Source organism: Dama dama, chromosome 14 (assembly GCF_033118175.1).
Source record: "Dama dama isolate Ldn47 chromosome 14, ASM3311817v1, whole genome shotgun sequence".
NCBI classification, from domain to species: Eukaryota; Metazoa; Chordata; class Mammalia; order Artiodactyla; family Cervidae; genus Dama; species Dama dama.
This window is the reverse complement of record NC_083694.1, coordinates 51,705,038-51,732,881: the sequence shown is the minus strand read 5'-3', so window position 1 is coordinate 51,732,881 and position 27,844 is coordinate 51,705,038. Positions and strand designations below refer to the sequence as shown.

Below are 27,844 nucleotides of genomic sequence, written 5' to 3'. Positions count from 1 at the left end.
GAATAGAAGAATTCTCCCTAAATATATCTGTGGTAACTATTGTTCAATTCTGGACCTATCAGTATTGTCTCTTTGATAGCTTTCAGACCACATGGGTGATAGTTAGGTGGCATGTAAATATTGGGTGGGAGAAATGGGGCATTTCACAGAGGCAGTTTCTCTTTGAGATTTGTTCTCCTGAGCTTTCTGGGCACTGAGTCATCTTTAGCATATGGCTAGGATTTAGTTTTTGAAATAATAGATCTCTGTGTTCCTAGGAGAAGGAATGTAGTCCTTAGATACTGAGCTCAAATGTCTCTGAACTAAATTCTTTCATTTTTCAGGAAGCCATACAATTAAAGTTATATATGCAAAGTATTTATATATATTATCCAGTCAGTGACACTGTTTCCCAAGGGCCTCCGTGGGCAAATAGGCTTATTTTTCAATTAACAATAAAACCTCTTGTGAGATTTTTGTAGATTGGAAGTCCAGAATTTCATCTTATACCTTTGGTTTATTTTTTTGTATACACACTAGGCATGTAGTCAGTTCTTATAAATAGGCATTCAGCCTTCATTTCCATCTCATGTTAGTTGAGCGTATAGTTCCACTGGAAACCAGATTGTGGGTTCAGACATCTGTTGCTCTTTTCCATTCTGGGATCAATATCCTGGTCATAAAGGGAGGCGAGTAGGATATATGGCTGATTCATATCTAACAGAGGATAAACAATAGGAAGTACATATTTCTGATTGGAGGAGCTTGGAAGGAGTATCACTGTTGTTATCTTTTTATATAAAGGCACATTTGCTTAATATTTAAAGAGTTAAACCTATTTATAAGTTAATGTATTCATGTATCTTGTTTCTCTCTCATTTTTCATGACTGTTCATTCATTCATTCATTGAATAAGCATTTCCCTCTCTAAGTGCAAGGTACTGTACAAGGTATTGGTAAATGGCCTCAGTGAACTTATAGGGTAATGTTCTCCTTCCTTATTTCTTCTCTACTTTTTCATCCCTTTGTCGTTCTCTTTCCCCTAAACATTTCTTCTTTCCCATCCCTTTTGTCCTTTACATTATTATTCAAGTATATGATAAAAAAATGTATGTATATTTTGCATAAGGAAACAACTAACTCAAATCAGGAGCATTTAAGTAGTTCTTATAGCAGTGATGGGCTTTACTCCTGGGTTTTATCTTGTCACCAACAATACCCGCTGGTGGGATAGCTGGGGACTTGGGGCAGCACAAGCAATGAGATCCTTACCTTACTGAGATCAGCTCCGTGATGATGGACGCTAACCTCTAACCACCTGCTCTTTCAGAGTCTATCTTTGTCCTCCTCCAGCGTAAGTACAACCCCTATTTCCCTTAGAAACAATTTGAGTTTTAGGGGATTCTCTGCCTAGCTACCTTGCCCATATGGAACCTAGAACATTTAGTCACACAGAGACATGTCACCCAATGAAAAGAGTTTGGAATTGCTCTGTAAACAGAGTCTGTGAAAACATAAAGGTGTATGTTTACTCTTCATCAAGAATGGACTGTGCAGGTTTGGGGACTCTGGCTTTGTGTCTTCACGTGGTTGCATAGTACATTATCAACTTTAATTACACAATAAATCTCTTGTGATTACTTAATAAATATTTACTGATTGCAATGAATAAAAACTAAGAATCTGGGCTGGTTATTTCAGTGGTCATGGGGACAGATTCTGTGAGAACAAACCTTTCTACCTTCCCTTCCAAGCTGGAGTTTGTTTTTGTACTTCAGCTTTGGGTACTTATTGGAGCCAGAAACTGTGGGTCAAAGGATTATATAACCACTGAAAATAAACAAGGCCAGAGATGGGAGCTACACATACTGCAGTCTTTTTTTTTTTTTTTTTAATACTTATTTGTCTTTATTTGACATAGTTGCAGCATGTGAGATCTGGTTCCCTAACCAGGGATCAAACACAGTTCCCCTGCATTGGGAGCCTGGAGTCTTATCCGCTGGACCACCAGGGAAGTCCCACCTCAGACTGTTTTATAGCAGGTGTTTAGTGAAGGCATAATGTATAGATTATTTTGGTCCATACGTACTCTGAAGAGGAGGTAGTGCTTCCCTGGAAGAAGGGGCAAATCTGCACTCAGCACCAGTTGTACCCAGAGATGTGCTACCACTTCCAGGCCACCAGGACATACTGAAATTTAACCTTTGTTATGAGTCAAATGAAAATAGGGGATGTTTGGGGTAGGTTTTAAGGATGGTCATCCTCTCTTTTGTGAGGTTTCTGCTCCAGATGAGGTAATTGTAGGGTTTTTGTATATTGGGGAAGGTTCCTTAAATACAGAAGAGCAAGGTAGCTACATGTTGCTTTCTTTTTTTCTTTTTTTTTATGCTGAGGTATAATTGACACATAACATTAAATCTAGTCACCACAATAAATCTAGTTAGCATCGTCATTGGACATAGAGAATTTTTTTGTTCTGATGAGACTGCAAGGTACTTTTTCTCCCTAGAATTTTATTAGTTTTAGATTTTTCATTTAGGTCTGTGAGTTGATTTTGTATAAGATAGGGGGTATTGGTCAAGATCTATCTTTCTTACATAATATGTATATACATGTATATATATACATATATGTATAATACATAAATTATTGGCTTCTACATGTCCAAATGTTCCAGCACTATTTGTCAAAAATAGCATAATTTCTCTGTTGAACTGTTTTGTAACTTTGTTAAAAACCCACTGACCATAAATATAAGGGTTTATTTCCAGACTCTCAATTCTATTTTATTTATCTATATTCCTATCTTTTAATTACATGACTACAGTCACTGTCTGCAGTGATTTTGGAGCTCAAGAAAATAAAATTTGTTACTGTTTTCACTTTTTCCACATCTATTTGCCATGAAGTGATGGGACCCGATGCCATGATCTTAGTTTTTTGAATGTTGAGTTTTAAGCCAGCTTTTTCACTCTCCTCTTTCACCCTCATCAGTAGGCTTTTAAGATCCTCTTCGCTCTCTGCCATTAAAGTGATATCATCTGCATATCTGTGGTTGTTGATATTTCTCCTGGCAATGCTGATTTCATCCTGGCATTTTACATGATATACTCTGCATTTAAATTATACAAGCATGGTGACAATATACCGCCTTGACATACTCCTTTCCAAATTTTGAACCAGTCCATTGTTCCATATCTGATTCTTACTGTTGCTTCTTGACCTCCATAGAAGTTTCTCAGGAGACAAGTAATGTGGTCGGGTATTCCCTTCTCTTTAAGAATTTTCCACAGTTTGTTGTGATCTACACAGTTAAAGGCTTTAGCATAGTCAATGAAGCAGAAATAGATGTTTTTCTGGAATTCCTTTGCTCTTCTTCTATGATCCAATGGATGTTGGCAATTTGATCTCTGGTTCCTCTGCCTTTTCTAAATCCAGTTTGTACATCTGGAATTTCTTGGTTCATGTACTTTTGAAGCCTCACTTGAAGGATTTTGAACATTGCCTTGCTAGCATGTGAAATGAGCACAATTTTATAGTAGTTTGAACATTCTTTGGCATTGCCTTTCTTTGAGACTGAAATGAAAATTGACCTTTTCCAGTCCTGTGGCCACTGCTGACTTTTCTAAATGTCTTGTGAGTACATACACACAGAGTGCAGATTAAGGTACATGCAGTTAACCAGAGCTATGGGAGCCCCCTGATCCTGAGGTTGAAAAGTTGGAGGTGACATCCAAGCTAGTTCCTGAAATGTGAAATCAAAGGGCTTCTCAGCAGGGAAGTACAGCCAGACAGACCAAGTGGAGCTAAGGAGCCATGTACTTGGGAAAAAATGCTTAAGTCGGTCTGGGCAAAGGAGAAGTTATTGGAGACGAGGTGGAAAGGCACAGTGTGGCAGACCTTGATGAAAGTGATGATTGAGGGAGGCTGAGCTGGTGGCAAATGGCTGTGTTTGGTGCATCACAGGCACCAAGAAGATTTTTTTTCTTTTGATGAAGTATGGTCTTTCTACACAAATGCCACAAACAACATTGATAACTTACTTGAGTTCTAGTTTTCCTTCATTATTTGTAAAGAAACCTTCTTATATTCTATTGTTACTGCAGCTTTTAAAATCCCATTTGATCTGAGCGGCCAGCTTTTCCGATATAACTGGATAAGAGGAGGTGACTTTCCTCAAGGAGGTGTGTGGGAGCTGGCTTGTACCAGTTTATGAGAACAGAATGTTACATTTTCAGAAATTTTGCAAGCTAGTTGTCTAATATAGCCATTATTAAAAATTAAATTATGTATTCTTAAATAATTTATACTGTGAACAAAGGTAAAAATACTAAAAACCCATTACTTTCTAATTACTTTAGCAAAATTTAGTGTTATCTATCCTTGAGGTTATTTACATCTAGTGTATCTGTATGGTACAAATACTATTTAATAGTGGGCTTACTGTGCATTGACTCTCAACTCCGTGTTCAGTGATGCCATGGTAGTAGCTTGAAATTGGTCATGATGGAAGCATTTATGCCATAGTAATCAGCAAGTGCTACAACTCAGATTTTACCCCTGACCAAGTTAAATATTACTGGCATGACATGACTTCTCATTCCTCAGTTTGCCAGAGCAATTGGAAACTCCAGCCGTCTTTTGGGGGATGCTTCGTGTGAACTTGGTAAGAACGGGTCAGCCCCCTCCTCAGGACTTTATCTGCAGGTGTCTGTGCATCCACAAGAGATAACTGAGTTCAAGCAGATTTGAAAGGGCTTGTCCCAATGTATTATAACTCTAGAGCATATATCCTTTTTCTCTTTCAAGGTCCACTGATCCTCATGGGGAACACTGTGAACACTTGTAGGCACAAAAAAGTAAATGTTTATTTTAGAGTTCAAAATGGAAAATATTCAAAGCACCCACTTTAAAAATTAAAGCAAACAGTTCTCAAAACAAACGATAACAATTTGTGTTTGGACTTCATTTTATAGCCTTTGAATGGCAAGGAATGGGAGATGCAAGGGAGGGCAGGGAAAGACCAAGTTAGAGAATGGGGGAAAGAGAAGGGAGAGGAAAATGGAAGAAAAAGAGGGAAAAGATGAGAACAAAAAATGTGCAGAGAGGAAAATATGTAAAGGGCAGGTAGGAGAAAAGGTAGATGGTGAGATAAAGGATGAGGAGCCTGCTGGTGGAGTTAGAGTTAAACTGTTCTGGTTTCACTTAAACAAAAAGACAGGAGATGTGTTACCCTACTCTGAGCAGCACTCCAGGAGTGAGCAACAATAGAAGAAATAGTTTTTAGTGTTTTTTTTTTAATTGAAGTATAGTTGATTTACAATATTGTGTTAGTTTCAGGTGCACAACATTAGTTTCAGGATTCAACATTTTATAGATTATGGTCCATTTAAACTTACTATAAAATATTGGTTATATTCCCTGTCCTGTACCATTGTACCTCATTTATTTTACACATAGTACTTTTTACCTTTTAATCCTCTACCCTTATCTTGCCGCTCCTTTTTTCCCTCTCCCCACTGATAACCACTATTTTGTTCTCTGTGTCTTTGAATCTGTTTCTCTTTTCTTATATTCACTCAATTTGTTTTACTTTTTAGATTCCACATGTAAGTTTTATTATATGATATTTGTCTTTCTGTTTGACTTACTTCTTAAAGCATAAGGCCCTCTGAGTTTCATCCATGTTGTTGCAAATGGCAAAATTTCATTCTTTTTTTTTATGGTGAAGGAAAATGCAACATTTATTGTTGTTTTGTTGTTTAGTCATTAAGTCTTGTCCGACTCTTGTGACCCCATGGACTGTAGCTTACCAGACTCATCTGTCCATGGGATTTCCCAGGCAAGAATACTGGAGTGAGCTGCCATTTCCTTCTCTAGGGGATCTGCTCAACCCAGGGATCAAACCTGTGTCTCCTGCATTGGCAGGTGGATTCTTTATCTCTGAATCACCAGGATAGTTAGTGCTCAGAGAACTCTAACTTCTCTTTTTTTTCTTATGGCTGAGTAATTTTCCATTGTATATATTATATATATATATATATGCACATACATATATATATATATCACATCTTTATCCATTCTTCTGCTGAGGAAGCTTTTTTTTTTTTTTTGAAAAATTTTTATTCTTATTTTCCATTTTATTGTTTATTTTTGACAATGAAGGTATTTTCTCACAGAATTTTGAACGTCTTCACTTTGTGGCAAAATTATTTAGAATTTAAGATTTTAGTAATTTATATTACATTATATAAATATAGCCTGCATTTTGGTTTGAGGGATTTTAAACTTGACAGACTGTGTTATTTTAAGAGAGATTTAAATGCCTCATCTCACAGTAGTATCTATAGATTATACTTGAAAACAATGTTTATTTAAAAATAAATCTAAAAAAAAAGCCCTGTTTTTGGTCTATTGAGGACTCGGTATGAAGAGCATACAATGTAAACAAATATAAATGAGAAGAGATATTTCAACAGGAGGCTTCATTGGCTTGTTGTTTCATTAATGGTTTTGAACGAAATGCTTGGTTCTTACTTGAATGAGAAAGTGAATGAGACCTAGGTATCTACAAGGATGAAAATTAGATTCTGATTGAAGCTTCTGCTGCCAGACAACACTGTCTCTAGCATGGAAGAGCAGCACTGTCAAGCAGGTGAAATTAAGAATGTACAGAACTGGAGGAGTATACATTTGATTGATTATTTACAAGTTGTGTGTTTGATGGTGGTGGGTAGGGGCAGGGGGCATACTTGCCTCTTGATCACAAGCAAGTCTCTAGAATCATTCAGTGGCTTTTCTGGCAGACTTAGCCTGTGTCTCAGGGTCACTGACTTTCTCCTAAAGTCATAATTGGTAGCCCTTAACTTCTCATCACATATGATGCTCCTTTCTTCCTCTTTTCTTCTCAGGCTCCTTCTCAATTTCTGTGAAAGATAATGGGATCGTGGCCACTGACTGCCACTTGGGGTGTGTGAGAATGACACATGGGTTGGCATGGCATCCTGTCTTGAGGAGATGGGGTCGGTGGAGGCCGCTGGTACTCCTATTTGTACATGCTGCAGGCAATTGGTGATCGATCAAAAGGAAGGCAGCTGTGATCAGCAATGACAGAGTCTCGCTATGGAGACAGTAGAGGATTCCAGAGAAGAAAAGTGTCGTCTGGTGCTGAGTCAATAGGAATTGAATGTTGTAGGTGGAAAATGCAGAGCAGGAAAAAGAAAAACAAGATGATGCAAGCCTGAACAGGGAGTAATTGGAGTGAGAAGAGTCCTGCTGGCTGTAACAATCTCAGATATTTGCATGTACAGCACGTTGCTGATTGGGAAAGAAGGTCTTTATCCTGAAATGTCTTCATCGGTTAAAGTCAAGGAGATGAGCTCAGCAGGGACGCAGTGAACTCTAGTCCTCTCCTCTTCATTGACGGGGTGTCAGGAGTGGTCTGCAGAACTCAAAGTTACCTTCTGCAACAGCTTTTCCTGGCTCTCAGCCTACACATGCTCCTCTGTCTCTCAAGTTCCTGCAGTCCATCAGCTTAGCAGGTGTTGATGATTGATGGTGGGAGTAGTCTCAAATTGTTTTGCAAGTTTTTAACTCCATTAGATCAAAGATTATGCTTTATATTTCCCCTGTACCCCCATTTATCTGTCACATAGTCGGTGTGTTGCTGGCTAAAATCTTGTCTTTCTCTGCCCAATGAAGCTGAATGAAAAATGTGGAGACAGAGTTTGGAGGAAATAGAAAGGTGGCTTTAATTCTCAGCTGACGGAGAGGGGAACACAGTAGGCTCCTTCCTCGAAACTTGTGCCTACCACCCCGCCACCTTGAGGAGTCTCAGTTCAGTTCAGTTCATTTCAGTCGCTCAGTCGTGTCTGACGCTTTGCAACCCCATGAACCGCAGCACGCTGGGCCTCCCTGTCCATCACTGACTCCCGCAGTTCACCCAAACTCATGTCCATTGAGTTGGTGATGCCATCCAACCATCTCATCCTCTGTCGTCCCCTTCTCCTCCTGCCCTCAATCTTTCCCAGCATCAGGGTCTTTTCCAATGAGTCAGCTCTCAGTACCTGCTCACCAGAATCTTAAAAAGTTTTATACATAGCTGGGTTTGTTTCCCAGTTCAAGCTCTCTCTGCTTGCCACGTGATGGGCCAATAAATCTGAGAGAAGATGGGCTGAGGCAAGGAAGAGCCTTTATTCAGGGAGCCATTTGACTGAGAAGATGGCATGCTAGGACCTCAAAATAACCATCTTACTGGGATCTGGATGCCAGTTTCCTTTGTAGAGTCAGAGAGAAAGAAGCAACTAAAGTCATAAGGCAGAATAGAGAGGGAGAGACAGTGGGGAAGAAAAGTGAAAGGGTCTTCAGTCTTGCAAAACATCTCCAAGGAAGTGGCCAGCCTTTGGAAGGGGTGTGGTAATCTCTTCTCTCAGCAGGGAGCTTGCTGGGAGTGAAGGAGGAAACAGACAGAACAGGCTCCTCTTGAAAGCAGGACTCCATCTTGGGCCGGACTGTGGACTTTGAGCTCTTTGCCCAGTATCTATAGAAACAACATAACAACTGCAAAACCAGACCCCTGGAAGGAAGAGCCCCAGAGTTCATACCTAGACTCTCTGTCACCTGAAAGAATACCCTAATTGTCTGTGTAATCAAATAGAATCATAAATTCTATTATGCTTATTGGGGTATGACCACAGGCCTATTGATAATTGTCCACTGTTAACTACCTAGGCCTAAGGCATATGAATCACGGGTTAACTTTGATTGTATCTTTCTTTTCCTTTATTCACACTAATTTCAGGGAATTTGGGGAGGTGGGTTTGGGCACGTACACTTAGGGTATATAAGGTTTTCACAAAAACTGGTTGGGGTCCTTGGCTAAGAGGAGACTCTGCCTTGGGCCTGCCAATGTAACAAACTGCACTCCACTATCTGCATTGTCCTTCTAAGTGAGTTTGTTTCCCAGAACGTGTGGCTGTAACAGGAGAAATATCAATAAGCTTGGATATGCCAATGACAGCATACTTATGGCAGAAAGGGAAGAGGAACTAAAGAGCCTCTTCATGAAGGTGAAAGAGGAGGGTGAAAAAGCTGGCTTAAAACTCACCATTCAAAAGATAAAGATCATGGCATCTAGTCCCATCATTTCATGGCAAATAGATGAGGAAACAATGGAAACAAGGACAGACTTTATTTTCTTGGGCTCCAAAATCACTGCTGATGGTCACAGCAGCCATGAAATTAAAAGATGCTTGCTCCTTGGAAGAAAAGCTATGACAAACCTAGACAGAATCTTAAAAAGCAGAGACATTACTTTGCTGACAAAGATCTGTCTAGTCAAAGCTATAGTTTTTCCTGTAGTCATGTATGGATGTGAGAATTGGACCATAAAGAAGGTGGGGTGCCGAAGAATTGACACTTTTGAACTGTGGTGTTGGAGAAGACTCTTGAGAATCTCTTGGACTGCAAGGAGATCAAACCAGTCAATCTTAAAGGAAATCAACCCTGAATATTAATTGGAAGGATTGATGCTGAAGCTGAAGCTTTGGCCACCTGATGCAAAGAGCCGACTCACTTGAAAAGGCGCTGATGTTGGGAAAGATTGAAGGCAGGAGGAGAAGGGGATGACAGAGGACGAGATGGTTGGATGACATCACCGACTCATGGCCATGAGTTTGAGCAAGCTCTGGGAGCTGGTGAAGGACAGGTAAGCCTGGCATGTTGCAGTCCCTGGGGGTCACAAAGAGTCGACACAGCAGAGATACTGAACAACAACAATCTTTTCTCCTCACCAGTGGGCAGGGACAGATTATCTGTCTATGAGCTGAACAAAGGCATTTCAGTTTACAGTCAGACAGAGGGGCAGGATCCTCTTGAGTCAAGCTATTAAGTATGATTATAATAACAAAAGCAATGAACATCAAGTCAAAGAAACAGTTTCCAACATGGAGTCAGAATTGGCTTCCTCTCTGCAACAGGTTCCATCACATATAATATCCAGATGATCTCAACAGTGCCTTAGTCCCTCAAGGCTATGTCTTTGAAAATGGTTCTTAAGCAGAAGTGCATGGAGTGTACACTCTAAGGACAGGGGCATCAAATAAGAAGCCTGATTGCCTGGATCCAACTCTAGGGTCAGCTTGCAGTCACATCCTCTCAACAAACTTCTCCAATAAATGTGAATCTCCTTTTGTGAGCTTGTGTTACTGAATCTAAGCTCATTCTGCTCACTGCACAGCAGGGCAATAATTGGGAGGTGAGGTTTGTGGCAAGAAAGAGTGACTATTCAGAAAACTGAGCTTCTGAAAAGATGGTGGATAGCTGTCCTAAAGTGGTGGTCCCCAACCTTTTTGGCACAAGGAACCAATTTTGTAGAAGGCAATTTATCCACAAACTGAGGGTGGGAGGGATGGTTTCAAGATGATTTAAGCACATTACATTTATTGTGCACTTTATTTCTAATCTAATGCTGCCACTGATCTGACAGGAGGTACCAGTCCACTGCCTGGAGGTTGGGGACCCCTGTCCTAGAGTACCATCCATTGGGGTCTGGATGCCAGTATCTTTTATAGAACAGTGAGGTGGAGGAGGTGAGGCAGTCAAATAAAAAGGCCCTGAGTCTTGCAGAATATCTCCTGGCTTAGTTAGCATTGGGAATTGGATGTGTTAATTTCTTTTTTTTTTTTTAACATACACATAATTCCTTTATATGTTTTTTTCCATATTAATGCATGTTTAGCTTTATTTTTTCCCCAATTATTTTTATTAGTTGGAGGCTCATTACTTTACAATATTGCAGTGGTTTTTGCCATACATTGACATGAATCAGCCATGGATTTACATGTGTTCCCCATCCTGAACCCCCCTCCCACCTCCCTCCCCATCCCATCCCTCTGGGTCATCCCAGTGCACCAGCCCTGAGCACTTGTCTCATGCATCCAACCTGGACTGGCGATCTGTTTCACACTTGATAATATACATGTTTTGATGCTGTTCCCTCAGATCATCCCCCCCCTCGCCTTCTCCCATAGAGTCCAAAAGTCTATTCTATACATCTGTGCCTCTTTTTCTGTCTTGCATGTAGGGTTATTATTACCATTTTTCTAAATTCCATATATATGCATTAGTATACTGTATTGGTGTTTTTCTTTCTGGCTTACTTCACTCTGTATAATGGGCTTCAGTTTCATCCACCTCATTAGAACTGATTCAAATAAATTTTTTTAAATGACTGAGTAATATTCCATTATGTATATGTACCACAGCTTTCTTATCCATTTGTCTGCTGATGGGCATCTAGGTTGCTTCCATGTCCTGGCTATTATAAACAGTGCTGCAATGAACATTGGGGTGCACGTGTCTCTTTCAGATCTAGTTTCCTTGGTGTGTATGCCCAGGAGTGGGATGGCTGGGTCATATGGCAGTTCTATTTCCAGTTTTTTAAGGAATCTCCACACTGTTCTCCATAGTGGCTGTACTAGTTTGCATTCCCACCAACAGTGTAAGAGGGTTCCCTTTTCTCCACAGCCTCTCCAGCATTTATTGCTTGTAGACTTTTGGATAGCAGCCATTCTGACTGGCATGTAATGGTACCTCATTGAGGTTCTGATTTGCATTTCTCTGATAATGAGTGATGTTGAGCATCTTTTCATGTGTTTGTTAGCCATCTGTATGTCTTCTTTGGAGAAATGTCTGTTTAGTTCTTTGGCCCATTTTTTGATTGGGTCATTTTTTTTTTCTGGAATTGAGCTGCAGGAGTTGCTTGTATATTTTTGAGATTAATCCTTTGTCTGTTTCTTCATTTGCTATTATTTTCTCCCATTCTGAGAGCTGTCTTTTCACCTTGCTTATAGTTTCCTTTGTTGTGCTGGATGTGTTAATTTCTTTTTCTCTGTAGCCATTCACAGGTGGGCAGGGTCAGAATGTCTCCCTGTGACCTGAACAAAGGCATTTTAGTTTAATATTCAGGCAGAGGGCAGGGCTTCCTGAGGCAGGTCGTTATATATGCTTAAAGCTATAGACTCACATGCTAGCAAAGTAATGCTCAAAAATTCTCCAAGTGAGGCTTCAACAGGTAAACCAAGAAATTCCAGATGTTCATGCTGGATTTAGAAAAGGCAGAGGAACCAGAGATCAAATTGCCAACATCCATTGGATCATAGAAAAAGCAGGAGAGTTCCAGAAAAGCATCTACTTCTGCTTTATTGACTATACCAAAGCCTTTGTGTGGACCAAAATAAACTGTGGAAAATTCTTCAGGAGACAGGAATACCAGACCACCTTACCTGCCTCCTGAGAAATCTGTATGCTGGTCAAGAAGCAACAGTTAGAACTGGACATGGAACAGTGGACTGGTTCCAAATTGGGAAAGGAGTAAGTCAATGTTGTATATTGCCACCCTGCTTATTTAACTTATATGCAGAATATATCATGTGAAATGCCAGACTGGATGAAGCACAAGCTGGAATCAAGATTGCAGGAGAAATATCAATAACCTCAGATATGCAGATAACACCACCCTTATGATAGAAAGCAAAGAGGAAGTAAGAGCCTCTTGATGAAAGTGAAAGAGGAGAGTGAAAAAACTGGCTTAAAACTCAACATTCAGAAAATGAAGATCATGGCATCCAGTCCCATCACCGCATGGCAAATAGATGAGGAAACAATGGAAACCATGACAGACTTTATTTTCTTGGGCTTCAAAATCACTGCAGATGGTGACTGCAGCCATGAAATTAAAAGATACTTGCTCCTTGAAGAAAAGCTATGACCAACCTAGACAGAATATTAAAAAGCAGAGACATTACCTTACTGACAAAGGTCCATCTAGTCAAAAGTATAGTTTTTCCTGTAGTCTTGTATGGATGTGAGAGTTGGACCATAAAGAAGGCTGAGCACTAAAGGATTCATGCTTTTGAACTGTGGTGTTGGAGAAGACTCTTGAGAGTCCCTTGGACTGCAAGGAGATCAAACCAGTCAATCCTAAAGGAAATCAGTCCTGAATATTCATTGGAAGGACTGATGCTGAAGCTCCAATACTTTGGCCACCTGATGGGAAGACGTGACTCATTAGAAAGGGCCCTGATGCTGGGAAAGATTGAAAGCAGGAGGAGAAGGGGACGACAGCGGACGAGATGGTTAGATGGCATCACCAACTCAATGGACATGAGTTTGAGCAAGCTCTGGGAGATGGTGAATGAAGGGAGGCCTGGCATGTTGCAGTCCATGGGGTCACAAAGAGTCGACATGACTGAGTGACTGAACAACAACTAAGCTATAGAGAGCATCCTTTCAGTGATTATGGTAACAAAAGCAATGGGGAGCAAAGCTTAAAGTGAAAGAAACAGATGTAACTTGGAGTCAGACTCTCTTCTTCCCTGTTACACTTGGAACTAATACAGAAATGTACTACACCCATCCTTTAGGGTTTTTTTTTTGGCTGTCACCTTCACTGTAAGAACTTTATGGTTCTTTAGACAGATCTAAACTTGGGGAAGTGACTGTCCTTAAGCCTGGACTTGCCCTTGCCTGTCACACCCTGTCCTGTGAATGAGTTACTTGCAAAGGCTCAACTGTTTTTCTAAATTCAGCTTTTTATTGTGGACGCTTAAGAGGTATACACTGCAGAGTTGGTACAATCTTGGTCCGTGTTGTTTATAGGCAGCAGGCAGGCTGTGTTTCTTGTTTATTTATTTATTTGGCAAATTCTGTCAAATGTTAAAGAATCAGAAATCAATTTTTAAAGAAGACTTACAGTCCAGTGAGGGAGACAGAACACAAGCAAGTAGACAACAAGTATATGATTATAAGTTGTGATAAGTGCTAAGAAGGAAACTAACAGAGAGGATATGGTTGGAGGGAGAAGGTGTCTTCTGTTAGCAGGGACCCGAGGGAGAAACACGCCAGCCATGCAGAGAGCTGTGATAAGAACACTGTGGGCTGAGGGAGCAGAATGTAGGAAGGCCAAGAGACTAAGTAAATTTTCTAAATGAAGAACTGAAAGGTGGCTGGCAGGACTGGAGTCTAGGGCAGAGAGGCAGAAAGAGAATGCCCCAAGTGAGTTGGGAGGGTGGACTAGGGTCAGGCCACAGTGACTGAAAACTGTGGAGTGTGTATTTCTAAATCACCTCATTGTCTGAGTCTAAGACATTCTCTGTCTCAAAGCCAAACTCGGAACATTGCCTTTGATGCTCACACTTTCATACTTACTAAATCCTGGGAGATATTCTTCTCTTGTTAATGACTTCAGACTTGCTCTGTTTGCTGCATGGGAAGTCGATGAATCCAAGATATGAAGTGTTGAGGCAAGGAATACGACTTTATTCGGAAAGCCTGCTGATGGAGAAGATGGTAGATTAATGTCTCAAATTAACCATCTTGTGGGTTCTGGATGCCAGGTTTTTTCATAGAGCCAGAGGGAGAAAAGCAATAAGGAAATAAAGTCAGAAGGCAGAATAGAGAGGGAGAGGCAGTGAGGAAGTAAAGTAAAAAGTGGTGTTCAGTCTTGCGGAACATCTCTGGGAAGGACCAGCCTTTGGAAGGGGTGTGTTAATCTCTTCTTTTTAACAGGGGGGCAGGGTCAGATTATCTCCCTGTGAGCTAAACAAAGGCACTTTAGTTTAACAGCCAGGCAGAGGGGCAGGGTTCTCTGAGGCAGGCTATTATATATTATTGTAATAACAAAAGCAATAAAAAGCAAATCAAAGAAATAGCTCCAACATGGAGTCAGAATTGGCTTCTCCTTACAACACTCTCTCACCTCACCTTGACCACCCCATCCCATATCCAACCTGTCAGTACTGTCAGCAGCTGTTTCTATCTGCAAATAGCTTTCCAAATCCATCCACTTCCCTTCACTTCCACTGTCACCACTCTGGACCACACTGCCTCTCTTGCCTGATCCCCTGTAGAAGCTTTCTAGCCCCTCCAGTCCTGGTAAACTGTCTCTGGAGGGTGGGCAGGTAGGGAAGTCCTGGTTTGTAGTATTTGCAGGTATATTTGGTGTAAATATTCACACCATAGCTTCCTTCAGCCTACCAACCTGATACCACTACATGTGGCTTTGGGAAAATTATGGACACAGTCAACTTTCTTGAGCCAGAGCAAACCAGCAGCTGCATACCACCGTGGGGGCATACCTGCTCCCTTCTTGCAGCATTCCCCTCCGTCGTCCATACAGCAACCAAAGTTCTTTTTCTCTTTTCAACTGGAGTATAGTTGATTTACAATGTTGTGTTAGTTTCATGTATATGACATATATACGATATATAAAAAATATATATATGTAAATTCTTTTTCATTCTTTTCCATTATAGGTTATTATAAGATTCTGTGCCATACAGCAGATCCTTATCGTTTATCTGTTTTATATATAGTAGTGTGTATCTGTCAAACCCAAACTTTAAATTTGTCCTTACACCCTCCCCCCAACTTTCCCCTTTGTTAACCACGTTTGTTCTCTATGTTTGTGAGTCTGTTTTTTTAAATAAATAAGTTCATTTGTAAAATTATTTTTAGATTCCACATACAAGTGAGATCATATGATAGTTGACTTTGACTTACTTCACTTAATATGGTAATCTCTAGGTCTGTCCATATTGCTGCAAATGGCATTATTTCATTTGCTTTATGACTGAGTAATATTCCCTTGTATATATATATATACCACATCTTTATCTATTCATCTATCATTGGACATTAGGTTGCTTCCATGTCTTGGCTGTTGTAAATGGTGCTGCTACAAACATTGGAGTAAACGTATCTTTTCAAATTACGATTTTCTCCAGATATGTGCCCAGGAGTGGGGTTGCTAGATCATACTGTAACTCTATTTTTAGTTCTTTAAGGAATATCCATACAGTTCTCCATAGTGACTGTACCAGTTTACATGCCCACCAAGAATGTAGGAGGGTTCCCTTTTCTCCACACCCTCTCCAGCATGTTATTTGTAGACTTTTTCATGATTGCCTTTCTGACCATTGTGAGGTAACACCTAATTGTAACCGGAGTATTCTTTTTAAAGCTCAGATCTGATCATGTCCCTCCCTTCTCAATGCCTTTCCATTGTGTTTTTTTAAAAACTTATTTATTCATGCATAGGCTTTCTCTAGTTGCATGCATGGCTTTCTCTAGTTGCAGCAAGTGGGGGCTACTCTCTAGTTGCGGTGTGCTGGCTTCTCCTTGTGGTGGCTTTTCTTATTGAGGAGCACAAATTCTAGGGCACGTGGGTTTCAGTAGTTGCAGCGTGGGCTCAGAAGTTATGGTGCATGGTCTTAGTTTCTCTGTGGCATGTGGGATCTTAGTTCTTAGACCAGGGGCTGAACTCATGTCGCCTGCACTAGCAGGCATATTTTTAACCACTGGACCACCAGGGAAGTCCCTCCCATTATGTTTTGACTTTATCCCAACTTAGGCAGTTCTCTTGAAAGAGGAGCCCAGACTTGGTCCTGGTTTCATGTCAAGAATTTTGAACCTAATTCTTATAGATGCACGAACACATCTTTGAGCCAGCTAAACTTTTATTTATTTGGATGCACCAGTTCTTAGTTGCCCCATGTGGGATGTAGTTCCATGACCAGGGATTGAACCCAGGTCCCTTGCACTGGGAGTGCAGAGTCCTAGCCACTGGACCACCACGGAAGTCCCAAGCTAGCTAAACTTTTAAATCATTTTACAAGTATCCCATTGACTCCACCCAACCTGTATGTAAATTTATCTCACTTTCCCAGACCTGTCACTGCCCAAGGCTGAGAATGTAGTTCATACTTGCAAACACCCTCTGGCTTATGATATATGTTGAATCATTATGAACCTTGTGAGTCTGATACAGTGAAAATTAAAGCAAAAAGTCCTAGGACTGGCCTCATGTGTCTCTATTTTGCTAGCATATCTTTCAGTACTCCACATATGGTAGGTGCTCAATAAATGTTATTCCTCTTTTTCCTTCCTAGACATAGTGCTTACTTTCTTGAAGGCCCCAGGCTTAAGCTCATGTACACGTCTGCCCTGGGAAGTGCTGCAGGCTGGAAGCATGCATGGTTCAGAGGTGGGGCATGACTCAAGGGGAGGCGGTGGGCGTCCATATAGTGTTTCCCCAGGACAGGCTGAACAGACCAGGGACGGCAGGTGCTACCTTCTCCTCTTGAGTTAGAAAAGTAGAATAAGTTCAATTGCAGGCTAATTAATAGCTACTAATGTTTTGACCTGTGCATTACAGTTTATACAATACATCCATATACATTTTCTCAGTTTTTGCAGTAGTCCTATGAGGGCACCCATTTTATAAGAGAGGAAATTGAAACTCATTAAAATGATTTGTGAAGGTCAAATCACTGGTGTTGGAACAAAGACTCCTGGCTTTCAGACATTCAATATAATGTTCCTTGTACTGTACCGTATTTGATTTCGAGAGAGGTTTCTCCTGCTTCTTAGGTTTGCTGTGTTGATAGTACATTGCTGGAAATCTTGAACCAGATCTGCCAAACACATTTGATTTCTCAGAGGGTTTTGTTTCCCTTTGGTTGAGTAGCTTGTAAGAATGCCAAACTTGTGACTATAAATTAATTCTCTGTACTCTTGGGGGATTGAGCCTTCCAAGTGAATTGTAGCAACACATTTTTACAGATGGTGCTGGTAAAATAACCTCTTTAGCTCTATGCAACTTTCAGAGGACTCAGGAAAGTCCCAATGTTATGGCAACTAGCAGTTGAATGATACACAACATTCTTTAAGCTAAAAAGTACCTTGTTAGATACACTAGAGCAGGCTTCAGATGTAATTGCTTAAATTCCTTTCATAATGAGAACATTTTATTACTCCACTGAAATGTGTTCCAAGAAATTCTGTACTTAAAAATTGCTAAGTAAACCAAATTGCTTTGACACAGAATAACTTCCAAAAAGAGAGTGACCATGTTTCAATATACAGACCTAAATAAACTAATCCCTAAAACTCAAAATGAAACCCAGGCTATATTTCATTTTTACTATGTGTGTGTTAGTTGCTCAGTCGTACCTGACTCTTTGAGACCGAATGGACTATAGCCCTCCTGGCTCCTCTGTCATTGGGATTTTCCTGGCAAGAATAATAGAGTGGGTAGTCATTCCCTTTGCCAGGGGATCTTCCCGATCTAGGGTCTCCTGCATTGCAAGCAGATTCTTTACTGTCTCAGCCACCAGGGAAGCCCATCTATATCATAAACATAAAAATCAATGTAAAATTGGGAATTAAAATTTAAACAGAAGAATATATACATGACTATAAGAAAACAGACACAAATGTTATATGATCTTTGAATTGGAGATAGAAAATTTTAAAATTCTATATATCCAAAAACATAATAAACAAAATTAAGAGGCAAATGATGTACTGGGAAAAATACTTCCACCTGGGGAATCAAAGTATATTATTCTTAATATAAAAAATAGACAAAAAATAAAATAGGCAAAAGTTCACAAAGAAAGAAATACAACTAATCAGTAAATATGTTCAGAATCATTCAACCTCATGAAAAGTCAAAGAAGTGCACATTAAATCTATAGTGAATACTTTTTTTTACCTGCTCAGACTGGCAAGAGGGCATTTTCAGTCTTATATTCTGTGAAAATTTTGTGGAGATAATGTAGTGATGTGCATTAAGAGCCTTAAAGTTTCTTATTTCCCTGAAGTTAACAAGAAACTTGCTGGACCTGTATGAAGAACATCAACATTTTTTAATGTATTTATTTTTACTCTGGGACATATCATATTTCTGCCTGGAAAGACTTAGCCTTATACATACATATATCAATTTTCCCCAAATTTTTAAGTTTAATGTAATTCCAGTGAAAAACTATATTAGTATTTTATTTTTGGAGGTCAATGGGAATTGACAAACTGATTTTAATTTTTCTTTTATGTTCTGAGTAAAACATTTTCTTGGGGCACAGAAAATTTTGTTGTGGAAGAATAAATAGGAATGTAAGCCAAGAAGATTTTAAATATGAACATTAAATAGGAAAGATGCCTACAGTGGGATATTAATACATGTTATGAAGCCAATAAATCTAAAAGCAGGATGGTGCAAGAGAAGATAGCCATATAGATCCAACAGAATAGATTGACCACATGCAAACCCTAATATATGTGGGAATTTTGCATGTGGTAACAAGGTAGAAAAATATGATTATTCAAAAGCTGTTGTTGAGTCAATTGAGAAACTGTATGGAAAAAAAGTAACAACAGATTTTTACTTAGTAGCATATAGCAAAATAAATCCCAAATGAAATTAGTTAATAAAGAGAAATGATACTGTAAAAAACTAGAAAATAAAGATATAGGAGCATGAATGGGGTTCTTGGTGTCCCCACTGGCATGAGCTTCAGTGTGATGCTCATGGACCAAGGAAGCTGAGGCAGCTGGTGCCAGAGCCAGAAAAGAGAGGAAGAAAATAAAGATGAATACCTATTTCATTTTCTTGTGAAAAAAGCCTTTTTAAGTAAACAAAAACTTTAATGGGAAAGATTGATAAAGCTGATTACACAATAGTTTAAAACTACCACAAGTTAAATTAGTAAGTAAATAACTATTTACTACAGAATAAAAGACAAAGTTAAAATCCTTAAAAAAAGAAAAAGCATAAAAAGAAAGAAAGAAAGAAAAAGCCTAAAGAGCCATGACCATCCTCAGTTTTGGTAACTCACTAGAATGACTACAGAACTCAGGAAAGCACTATATTTAAAATTAAAATTTTATTGTAGTAAAAAGAAAAAAAAAAAACACTAAAATCAGCAGAAGGAAGAAACAAGTAAGGGCAGAGTCTGGGAGGGTCCAAGCATGAGGCTTCTGATTTTCCTTCCCCCACTGAGTCATGAATGGCGTTGCTTCCTGGCCATGATGTGTGACAGTACTCAGAGAATACTGCCAATCAGGAAAGCTCACCTCAGCTTTTGGCGTCTGGAGTTTTTAGTGAAGCTTGATCACGTATTGTCCACAGGGCTGACTCTGTTTTCATACACTCCAGGGACTTAGGCTAATGCTTTTAGTCTCTAATCCCTCCAGAGGTGAAAGGTACAGCATGGCTCAAAGCCCCTATCATAAATCACATCATTAGACTGTCCTCCAGGAAAACAAAGACACTTGTTAGTAAGGGCCCTTCCTTACCTTAATTACCTCATTAGAGGCCCCATTTTCAAATACAGTCACACTGAGGGTTAGGGCTTCAACATATGAATTTGAGGAGACACAACTCCGTCTATATAACTCTGGTTCTAACTGCAATTTTCTAATAAAGACCTAGCTATCTTGGGCTCAGTGGGGCATTACCTTACTTATTTCTCATATAGCCCATTCTACCATGAGGGTCAGAGGTTCTCAAAGGTTAGGTGGTGTCCTCAGGTCACCTGCAAGTAAGTGCTTGGCCAGGATCAAAACTCCAGACTTCATCTAACATCAAAATAGGTTATGGTCCTGAATGCTCCTTTTATGCCATGCATCCTGAGACCACGGATTCCTGTCAGTTGAGGACAGCATGTAGGGTAATACATTTGAAAGCAATCTGCCAACTGTGAAATACTTTATTCAGAAAGCAAGTATTGGCAAAAAGAATCTTTTTAGCAGCCAACCTTCTTCCTGGGGAGAAAGCTCAACTGAGTTTGGTTCTCTAAAGATAGATGAGTTGGCACTTGCAGCTGAGGGCCAATGAAGGGCAGTGTTTCTCTGTGCTGGTAGGAGGCCCCAGCAGGGTGCAAAGCCCAGAGGACAGGATGAGGTTTCTCTTCTGTTGCACTTCTAATAATTACTGCCCCAGGATGCTGAAAGCACCCTTTATGACCCAGCATCTTAAGAAGGTAAAGACCTTTAAGAACCTTAACCTGGAAGACACCACAGTATTTCTGAATTTCAAACCCAATTTGAAGGTTACTGTTTAAAGGAACTTTCTTAAAGAAGGATCTTTTTTTAAAAAGAGATTGTATTTGGAGATATTCAGAATGTAAAAGTATTCTCTAAAGAAAGTTGAAACAGCTATAGTAATTCATTCACTTTAAGTCTATAAATAAATATTCATTTAACAATATAAATAACATGCTCTTTGGCTCTTTGGAGGATGGCAGTGGGGAATACCTAAAAATAATGATTGGCTAAATAACATTGTAAGAAATCTCACTAAGCTGAAAGGTGAAAATTCAAACATATCCCTTTGGAGGCTGGTATTCACATTATAAATGGATCCTTCTTTTTACAGAAGTCTTCAGCATAGGTCCAGGTTTGATTGCCAGTTATCTTCACCCCAGCAGAGCTCTGAAGATCTGAGAAAGTGGGGGTTTGTGGGCACTTAGGGCACAAGGGGAAGACTTTCTTGTCTTGGGTTTTGTTTTGTTTTTTTTTTAATTAAGTGTACAGCCCGAGTCATATCTGACCCAAGTGACAAATTATATAAAATGTTGGGATTGCATATGCTGTATGTGTGTGTCAGTCACTCAGTCATGTCCAGTATTTGGGACCCCATGGACTGTAGCCTGGCCAGGCTCCTCTGTCTGTGGAATTCTTTTTTTTTTTTTTTTTTTCATTTTTAAATTATTTTATTTTGTTGTCATAGTTGATATACAATGTTGGGGCACATACATTTTAAAATAATCTTTAGCAGTAAGTTATTCAACTCTGAATAGAGACCATCTGCTCACACCAGCCTTCCTACCCACCATACCCACAGGGCCAGGACTGGCTAGAGAATGTTCCCTTCCACATAATTCTCAACTAACACACAATTCTTATAAGAGCATTTACGTAGGACTATCCCACTAGAGCAGTGTTCATCTTCCTCCCAGTTCTCATACCCAAATATATCACTTCATTTACTTAAATCACTGTTTAGGCCTCTCCTCTTCACCTAAAATTTTTTACTCTTGCTCAGCTGGTATTGCTTCTCACCCAGCCACTCTATCTGTAACATAGAAAACTTTCCTGTTTGATCTCCTCTCCTAAAATTCTATCCACTTCCTTACCCTGTTTGAAACCTGTTCCCTAAACACTTTCCCAGAAACACTTAAAATTTCGTTAGAAGTCCACCACAGAATTACCATGTACTCCTGCAACTCAGGGTCAGTAAGAACTGAATTTACCATGAAGCTCTTGAGACCTAAGCTTCAGGGTCCCTAACCTCCATGAGCTCAAGTCTTACACTGTGTTCAACTGTTTTTGAAGTTTTCTAACATACCACTCTTTTGCCTTTCCTTCTACTCTGTTGAATCTTCATTTTACCTGCTCTTGGGAATAACCCAGAACAGCCTTCTCCATGTTTATCATTTAATCTCTAGACTTTAGGGCTGAGATCTCACCCAGTCGGGAAAATGAGATCCCCAAACAGCAGACACTATTCATAACCTGAGAACCAGTCAAGCCTATCTTGTCATAGTTCAGTTCAGTTCAGAGTTAGTCAGTCTTGTCTCTGTGACCCCACACCAGGCTCTATGGAATTCTCCAGGCAACAACACTGGAGTGGGTTGCCATTTCTTTCTCCAGGTTATTCAGGGACAAAGCCACACCACACACTGCAAGATCCCCACCCAACAGCGGGCCCCAGAGGGAGCCCAAGATAGGCTCCTGTCAACCCCAGATGAATGCCTGCTTCAGAGCTTAACACAAATGGCTAATAAGCATTTAAAATTCAGTATGCCTGAAACTCAACTTTTTCTTCCCTAAACCAAGCTACCTTCTCAAGTCCTAGCTCAAGAGTAACCCTTCCAGTTGTTCAGGCCAAAACCCTTAGAATCACTCTTGGTTCTCTCCCACACCTAATCCTTCAACAAATCCTGTCTTCCTCTTCAGAAGTCATTTTGACTTGTGTGCTAGTTGACTAGCTCAACTTTCATGCTGCCTATTCTGATGGACTTGTTTTTCTGTTAAACTCTGCCCCACTAAAAGCTACTTTTGTTCATACGACCCATTTCACTTTTAATCACCTCACCCAAACACGTTGAGAAATTTACAAGCTTTCTTGTAAACTGATGAATTATCCCAAAAGCCAGGACTACTAAACACTAGGTAAATGCTCAGAGCAGGTCTTTTTTTTCCCACCCAGAGCAGATCTAAATGACAGCAACTGCTGCTCAAGAGTCCAATTGTCTCAGGTTATATGCTGGATGCTGCTATATGCAGTGGGCACCTTAACTAACAAAAAACGGCTTTTTTGAAGTATAAAGCTAAAACTGACATTACAAGAGTTCAGCATGAATACTTTTGCATAAGCCAGGGAAAATAAGCATTTTTAAGTTGAATCCAGAGAAGTAAATTTTTAAAGATTTCACTCATACTTGAAGTTTTGAAAACTTTTATTTTATATACAAAGAGCTAGTATTATTTCCGCCTAGGGGTGATGTTCAGGATGAGCCATCTAAGGAAGTTCAATTAGTCCAACTTAATGAAGCCGATGTCCTTCGCATACTGGCGGAAACACTGGCGGCACATATTGAGGCCGTATTTCCGGATCAGACCGTGCCGGTTTGAGCAGACCCGGCAAGAGCGAGAACCCTGGCCGAATTTTCTCGGATGGCTCCAGTAGAGCTGCTTGGTGACCCATGTTGCTTTCTCGGTTGCAACGAGGTAAAAAGAACGAGAAAGCGTACGCATGCGCTCTTCCTGGAATTCTTTAGGCAAGAATACTGGAGTGGGTAGCCATTCCCTTCTCCAGAGGATCTTCCCGACCCAGGGATTGAACTCAGGTCTTACACATTGCAGGCAGATTCTTTACCATCTGAGCCACCAGAGAAGGAGTACAGTTATTTGTTCATACAGAGTATGAAGTTAGTTCCTGCTGTGAACAGCTTCATAGTCCCTTTAGCTTAAGAGTGAAATCATATTTACTATGCACACACTCTTTGAAAGAATCTATTAGGGAATATGAATGCCAAGCTAATTATTCTTGTAACAAGCAACAAGAAGAAAACCATGAAATGCCTATTCTATCTCTTCCCCCATGATAGTTCCACTCTTCTTTGCTGAAAGTGTCTCCTCTTGTAACCAAAAGTAGGGTCTGGTTGCTCGCCACTCAAAAGCCAATAGAAGGCAAGGCTGATGGAAAGCAAAGTTTGCTTTATTTTGGATGCCAAGAGGTTGAGGGGGGATTTCTGTCCAAAGACTGACTCCCCATCACTGATAGTCAGTGGTCAAGAGCTTTTATAGATGAAGGGAGGAGGCTCCCATGCAGAAACAGCACAGTCAGCTCAAGTCATCTTGAAACTGGTCCTGTGGTGGTCTGATCAGCATCTTCTTGATTCTTTTAGGTACAATGACTCTTCAGTTCTAGGGCCTGTTTGTGCCCATGTCCTTGAAGCCAGTTCTCGGGGTTGTGGCAGTTTAGGTCATGTGCCCCTTGTCTGGTCATCACGTACCTGGTGCAGGGTTCAGAACCTACGAGACAGCTCACAGGATGTGGCTCAGAATATTATCATAGCCCTTGAGAAGGAACTAAAGGTCCTTGGCTATGTTAACTGACTAATTATCATTGTTTAGTCTTGGTGAACTCTTTTCCTTTGTTTCTGCATTTTCTTGCTTCTCTGATTAAACTTATTCTTTGGCTAAAGTTTTTCCACAGACAAAAAAGGCAGGCAGAGGACGGGGCGTAGGGAAGGACCATAGGGTCCTGCCTGGTTTCACTCTAGCATTGTCTCCTCTAAGCCAGATGGCTATCCAATGTTTGTTTTCTCAAGTATGCTAAGTTCCATAACATCTGCTCTCGACACAGAATGTGGAAGACTTTTTAAGAAGTCATTTATATTAAACAGAAAAATATGAAGAAAGTTTGGTAACCGGCAGAGTGTGCCAAGGAAGCAGCTGTGAATTCTGTACCCTCAGTATGAAATATTTTGTGTCTGAAAGATAGATCTTTGGCTGGGCAAATAAACACCATTCTAAACAGCAGGCTGTTCTTTCTCAATGCTGCCTGAATATTGGGCTCCCTGTAAACCTGTTGTGTTCTTTGACCCCATGTTCCTTTGAATAGCAAGCTCAGCAATGCTTCTTTATTGGGGTAGGATTGTTAAACAACAAGCTATATATATAGTTGTCTCTTGAACAACTCAAGGCTTGGCACACTGACCCTCCTGGGTGCTGAAAATCCAACATAGAGTTGGCCCTCCTCATCAGTGCTTCCCCTGTATCCTTGTTTCCCCCTTGTCTGTGGTTCTACACTGGCGGATTCAACCAACCACTGGTTGTATAGTACTGTAGTATGGATTATTGGAAAAAAAATTCTGCATACAACTGGATCTGGGCGCTTCAAACCTGTGTTCTTCAAGGGTCAACAGTGTTTAATGTATACAACTTAGTGAGTTTGGAGATAACTGTGAGACCATCACTACAATATATGCCATAACATATTGGTCTCCTCCCCAGAGTTTCCTCCCACCTTTATTTATGTATTTATGTAATATGTTTGTTTGTTTGTGATAAGAACACTTAACAGGAAATCTACCCTTTTAGCAAGTTTTTAAGTACATCATGCAATAATGTTATTTCTCTACTGTATAGCATACCAGCTGTATAGCAACTCTCTAGCCCAAGGTCAGGAGGGGTGGGGAGAGCTTAGGGGTGACTCAGCTGTGGGTGAGACTTTCCGCATCTTACCTTGAGAACTGTGATAAATGTTAAAAATAAGGTGCACTGGAGTGGACTTGTGACGAGTAGCTATTTAAATATAAGATTTGTCTTACAAAGCAGCAGCTGACAGCTTTAGCTACAGCACCTTCCTGAAAAGTCTCTGCTAAGACAGGAAACTCTACATTTGTGGTGGTGAGGTCACTTTACGGCATGATGGTTGTAAAACAAAGACATCTGTGGAGAAATGAAGGATATTGCTGTCACGCCATAAAACACGTTATTCATGTTCACTTAAAGACTAAATCTGCTCAGGGCTTCCCTGGTGGTCCACTGGTTAGGAATGCACCTACCAATGCAGGGAACACAGGTTCGATCCCTGGTGTGGGAAAATCTCATGTACCTCAAGGCAACTAAACTCATGAGCCACAACTGCTGAAGCCATGGGCCCTAGAGCACGTGCTCCACAAGAGAAGCCATTGCAATGAGAAACTCATGCATCATAACTAGAGAGTAGACCCTATTCTCCACAACTAGAGAAAGCCTAGGCACAACAATGAAAACCCAGTGCAGCCACACACACACACACACACACACACACAAAAACATCCCTCCAAAATAAAATACTAAAAACAAAAAACAAACAACTAAACCTGCTAAATCAACTTCCTCCTTCCCTGCCTTCCAAATATGTGCTGTGTGCCCAAGTGCCAGCACAGTGCCAGGGGCTGATGGTAAAAGATGAATGAGGCTTGTAGTCTTTTTCCCCATGGGTGGTGGAGGTGGTAGCTCAGCCCATGCCCAGTCCTGGGTCTCAGCTTTTTGAGGGTCATTTCCTCCATCTGCTCTGTTTTATAAGAGCCACAGAGAGCGATTGGAATCTAACACAGGACAGGGGCCCTCCCAGTTTCTCTCTTCACTAGTGAATCTACACACTTGAAACTGGAATATTTTAAATTTATTTAGCACCTAACTAATGGCAAGTGAACTCTGAGTACGTTTTCTTCTGTTTTGATCTGGAGTACATTTCTGAGCATGGCAAATGTGAACAGGTCATTTGGAGCAATGAGAGAATATAGGAAAAGGGGAGAGACCATTCTTCCTTTCTGAAAAATAGACATATTTAAAGTAGAAACAGATAGTTTTATAATATTCTTTTAAAAATGCTTTAATATGGAAAATTTTAAACATGCTTTATAGAGAATAGCATAATAAACCCCCATGTGCCCTTCATCAACTTCAGCAATTATCAATTAATGGCCTAATCTAGTTTCAAACAAGCCTCTCTCCTGTATTATTTTGAAGGATATTTGGTATACTGTTTCACCTGTGAACATTTCAACATGTAGTTCTAATAGATAAGGACTCCATTAAAAAAGTAGCCACAGGACAATTCACCTAAATTAGCAATAATTCTTTAATATCATACATCATCTAGTCAGTATTTAAATTTCTAATTGTCTCATAAATGCATATGTGCATTTTTATAGTTTGTTTTAATTAGAATTCAAATCATCTCCATGTATTCCAACTGGTTACTTTGTCTCAAGTCTCTTTTATTCCTTAGATTTCCCCCCCATTCCATATCCTTTTGTCTTTTATTACTCTTGCAGTCTGTTGAAAAACTTTGTCCAGTAGATTTTGCTGATTGAATCCCTGGATGCTATGTAACAGAATCCTCCATTCTTTGTTTCCTGTAAATTAATAAATTAATAGTTGGATCTAGAGACTTGATCAGATTCAGGTTTCATTTTCCTCTCAAAATGACTTTGTAAGTAGACTAATCACTCTTTTTATCCCCCATGACATTCTTTTTTTTAATACTTATATTAATTTCTGCTGTACAGCAAAGTGATTCAGTTACACATATATGTACATTCTTTTTTAAATATTTTTTTCCATTATGATTTTTCATAGGATATTGAATATAGTCCCCTGTGCTATAGAGTAGGACCTTGTTGTTTATCCTTTCTGTATATAATAGTTTACATTTGCTAACACCAACCTCCTACTCATGTTTCGCTCAACCCCCTTCCCCTTGGCAACCACAAATCCGTTTTCTATATCTGTAAGTCTCTTTCTGTTTCATACATAAGTTTATTTGTATCGTATTTTAGACTCCACTTAAAAGTGATTGTTGCTGTTATTCAGTCACTGTGTCCTGTCCTACTCTTTGTGACCCCATGGACTGCAGCACACCAGGCTCCCCTGTCTGTCACTGACTTATAAGTGATCATATGATATTTGTCTTTCTTTTCCTGACTTCACTTCACTTAGTATGATGACCTCTAGTTGT

General features: G+C 40.0%; 2 protein-coding genes across 2 annotated transcripts in view; one reads left to right on the top strand and one right to left on the bottom strand.

Annotated features, from left to right (window-relative positions):
* Positions 1–27,844, top strand: part of AADACL3 (arylacetamide deacetylase like 3) — a 127,372-nt gene that overhangs the window by 37,970 nt on the left and 61,558 nt on the right. The gene's annotated exons all lie outside the window — the stretch shown is intronic.
* LOC133068878 (small ribosomal subunit protein uS14-like) lies at positions 23,333–23,583 on the bottom strand. Its single transcript, XM_061159807.1, has one exon. It carries the CDS (start codon positions 23,581–23,583, stop codon positions 23,362–23,364), a length of 222 nt encoding a protein of 73 aa, XP_061015790.1. The 3' UTR covers positions 23,333–23,361.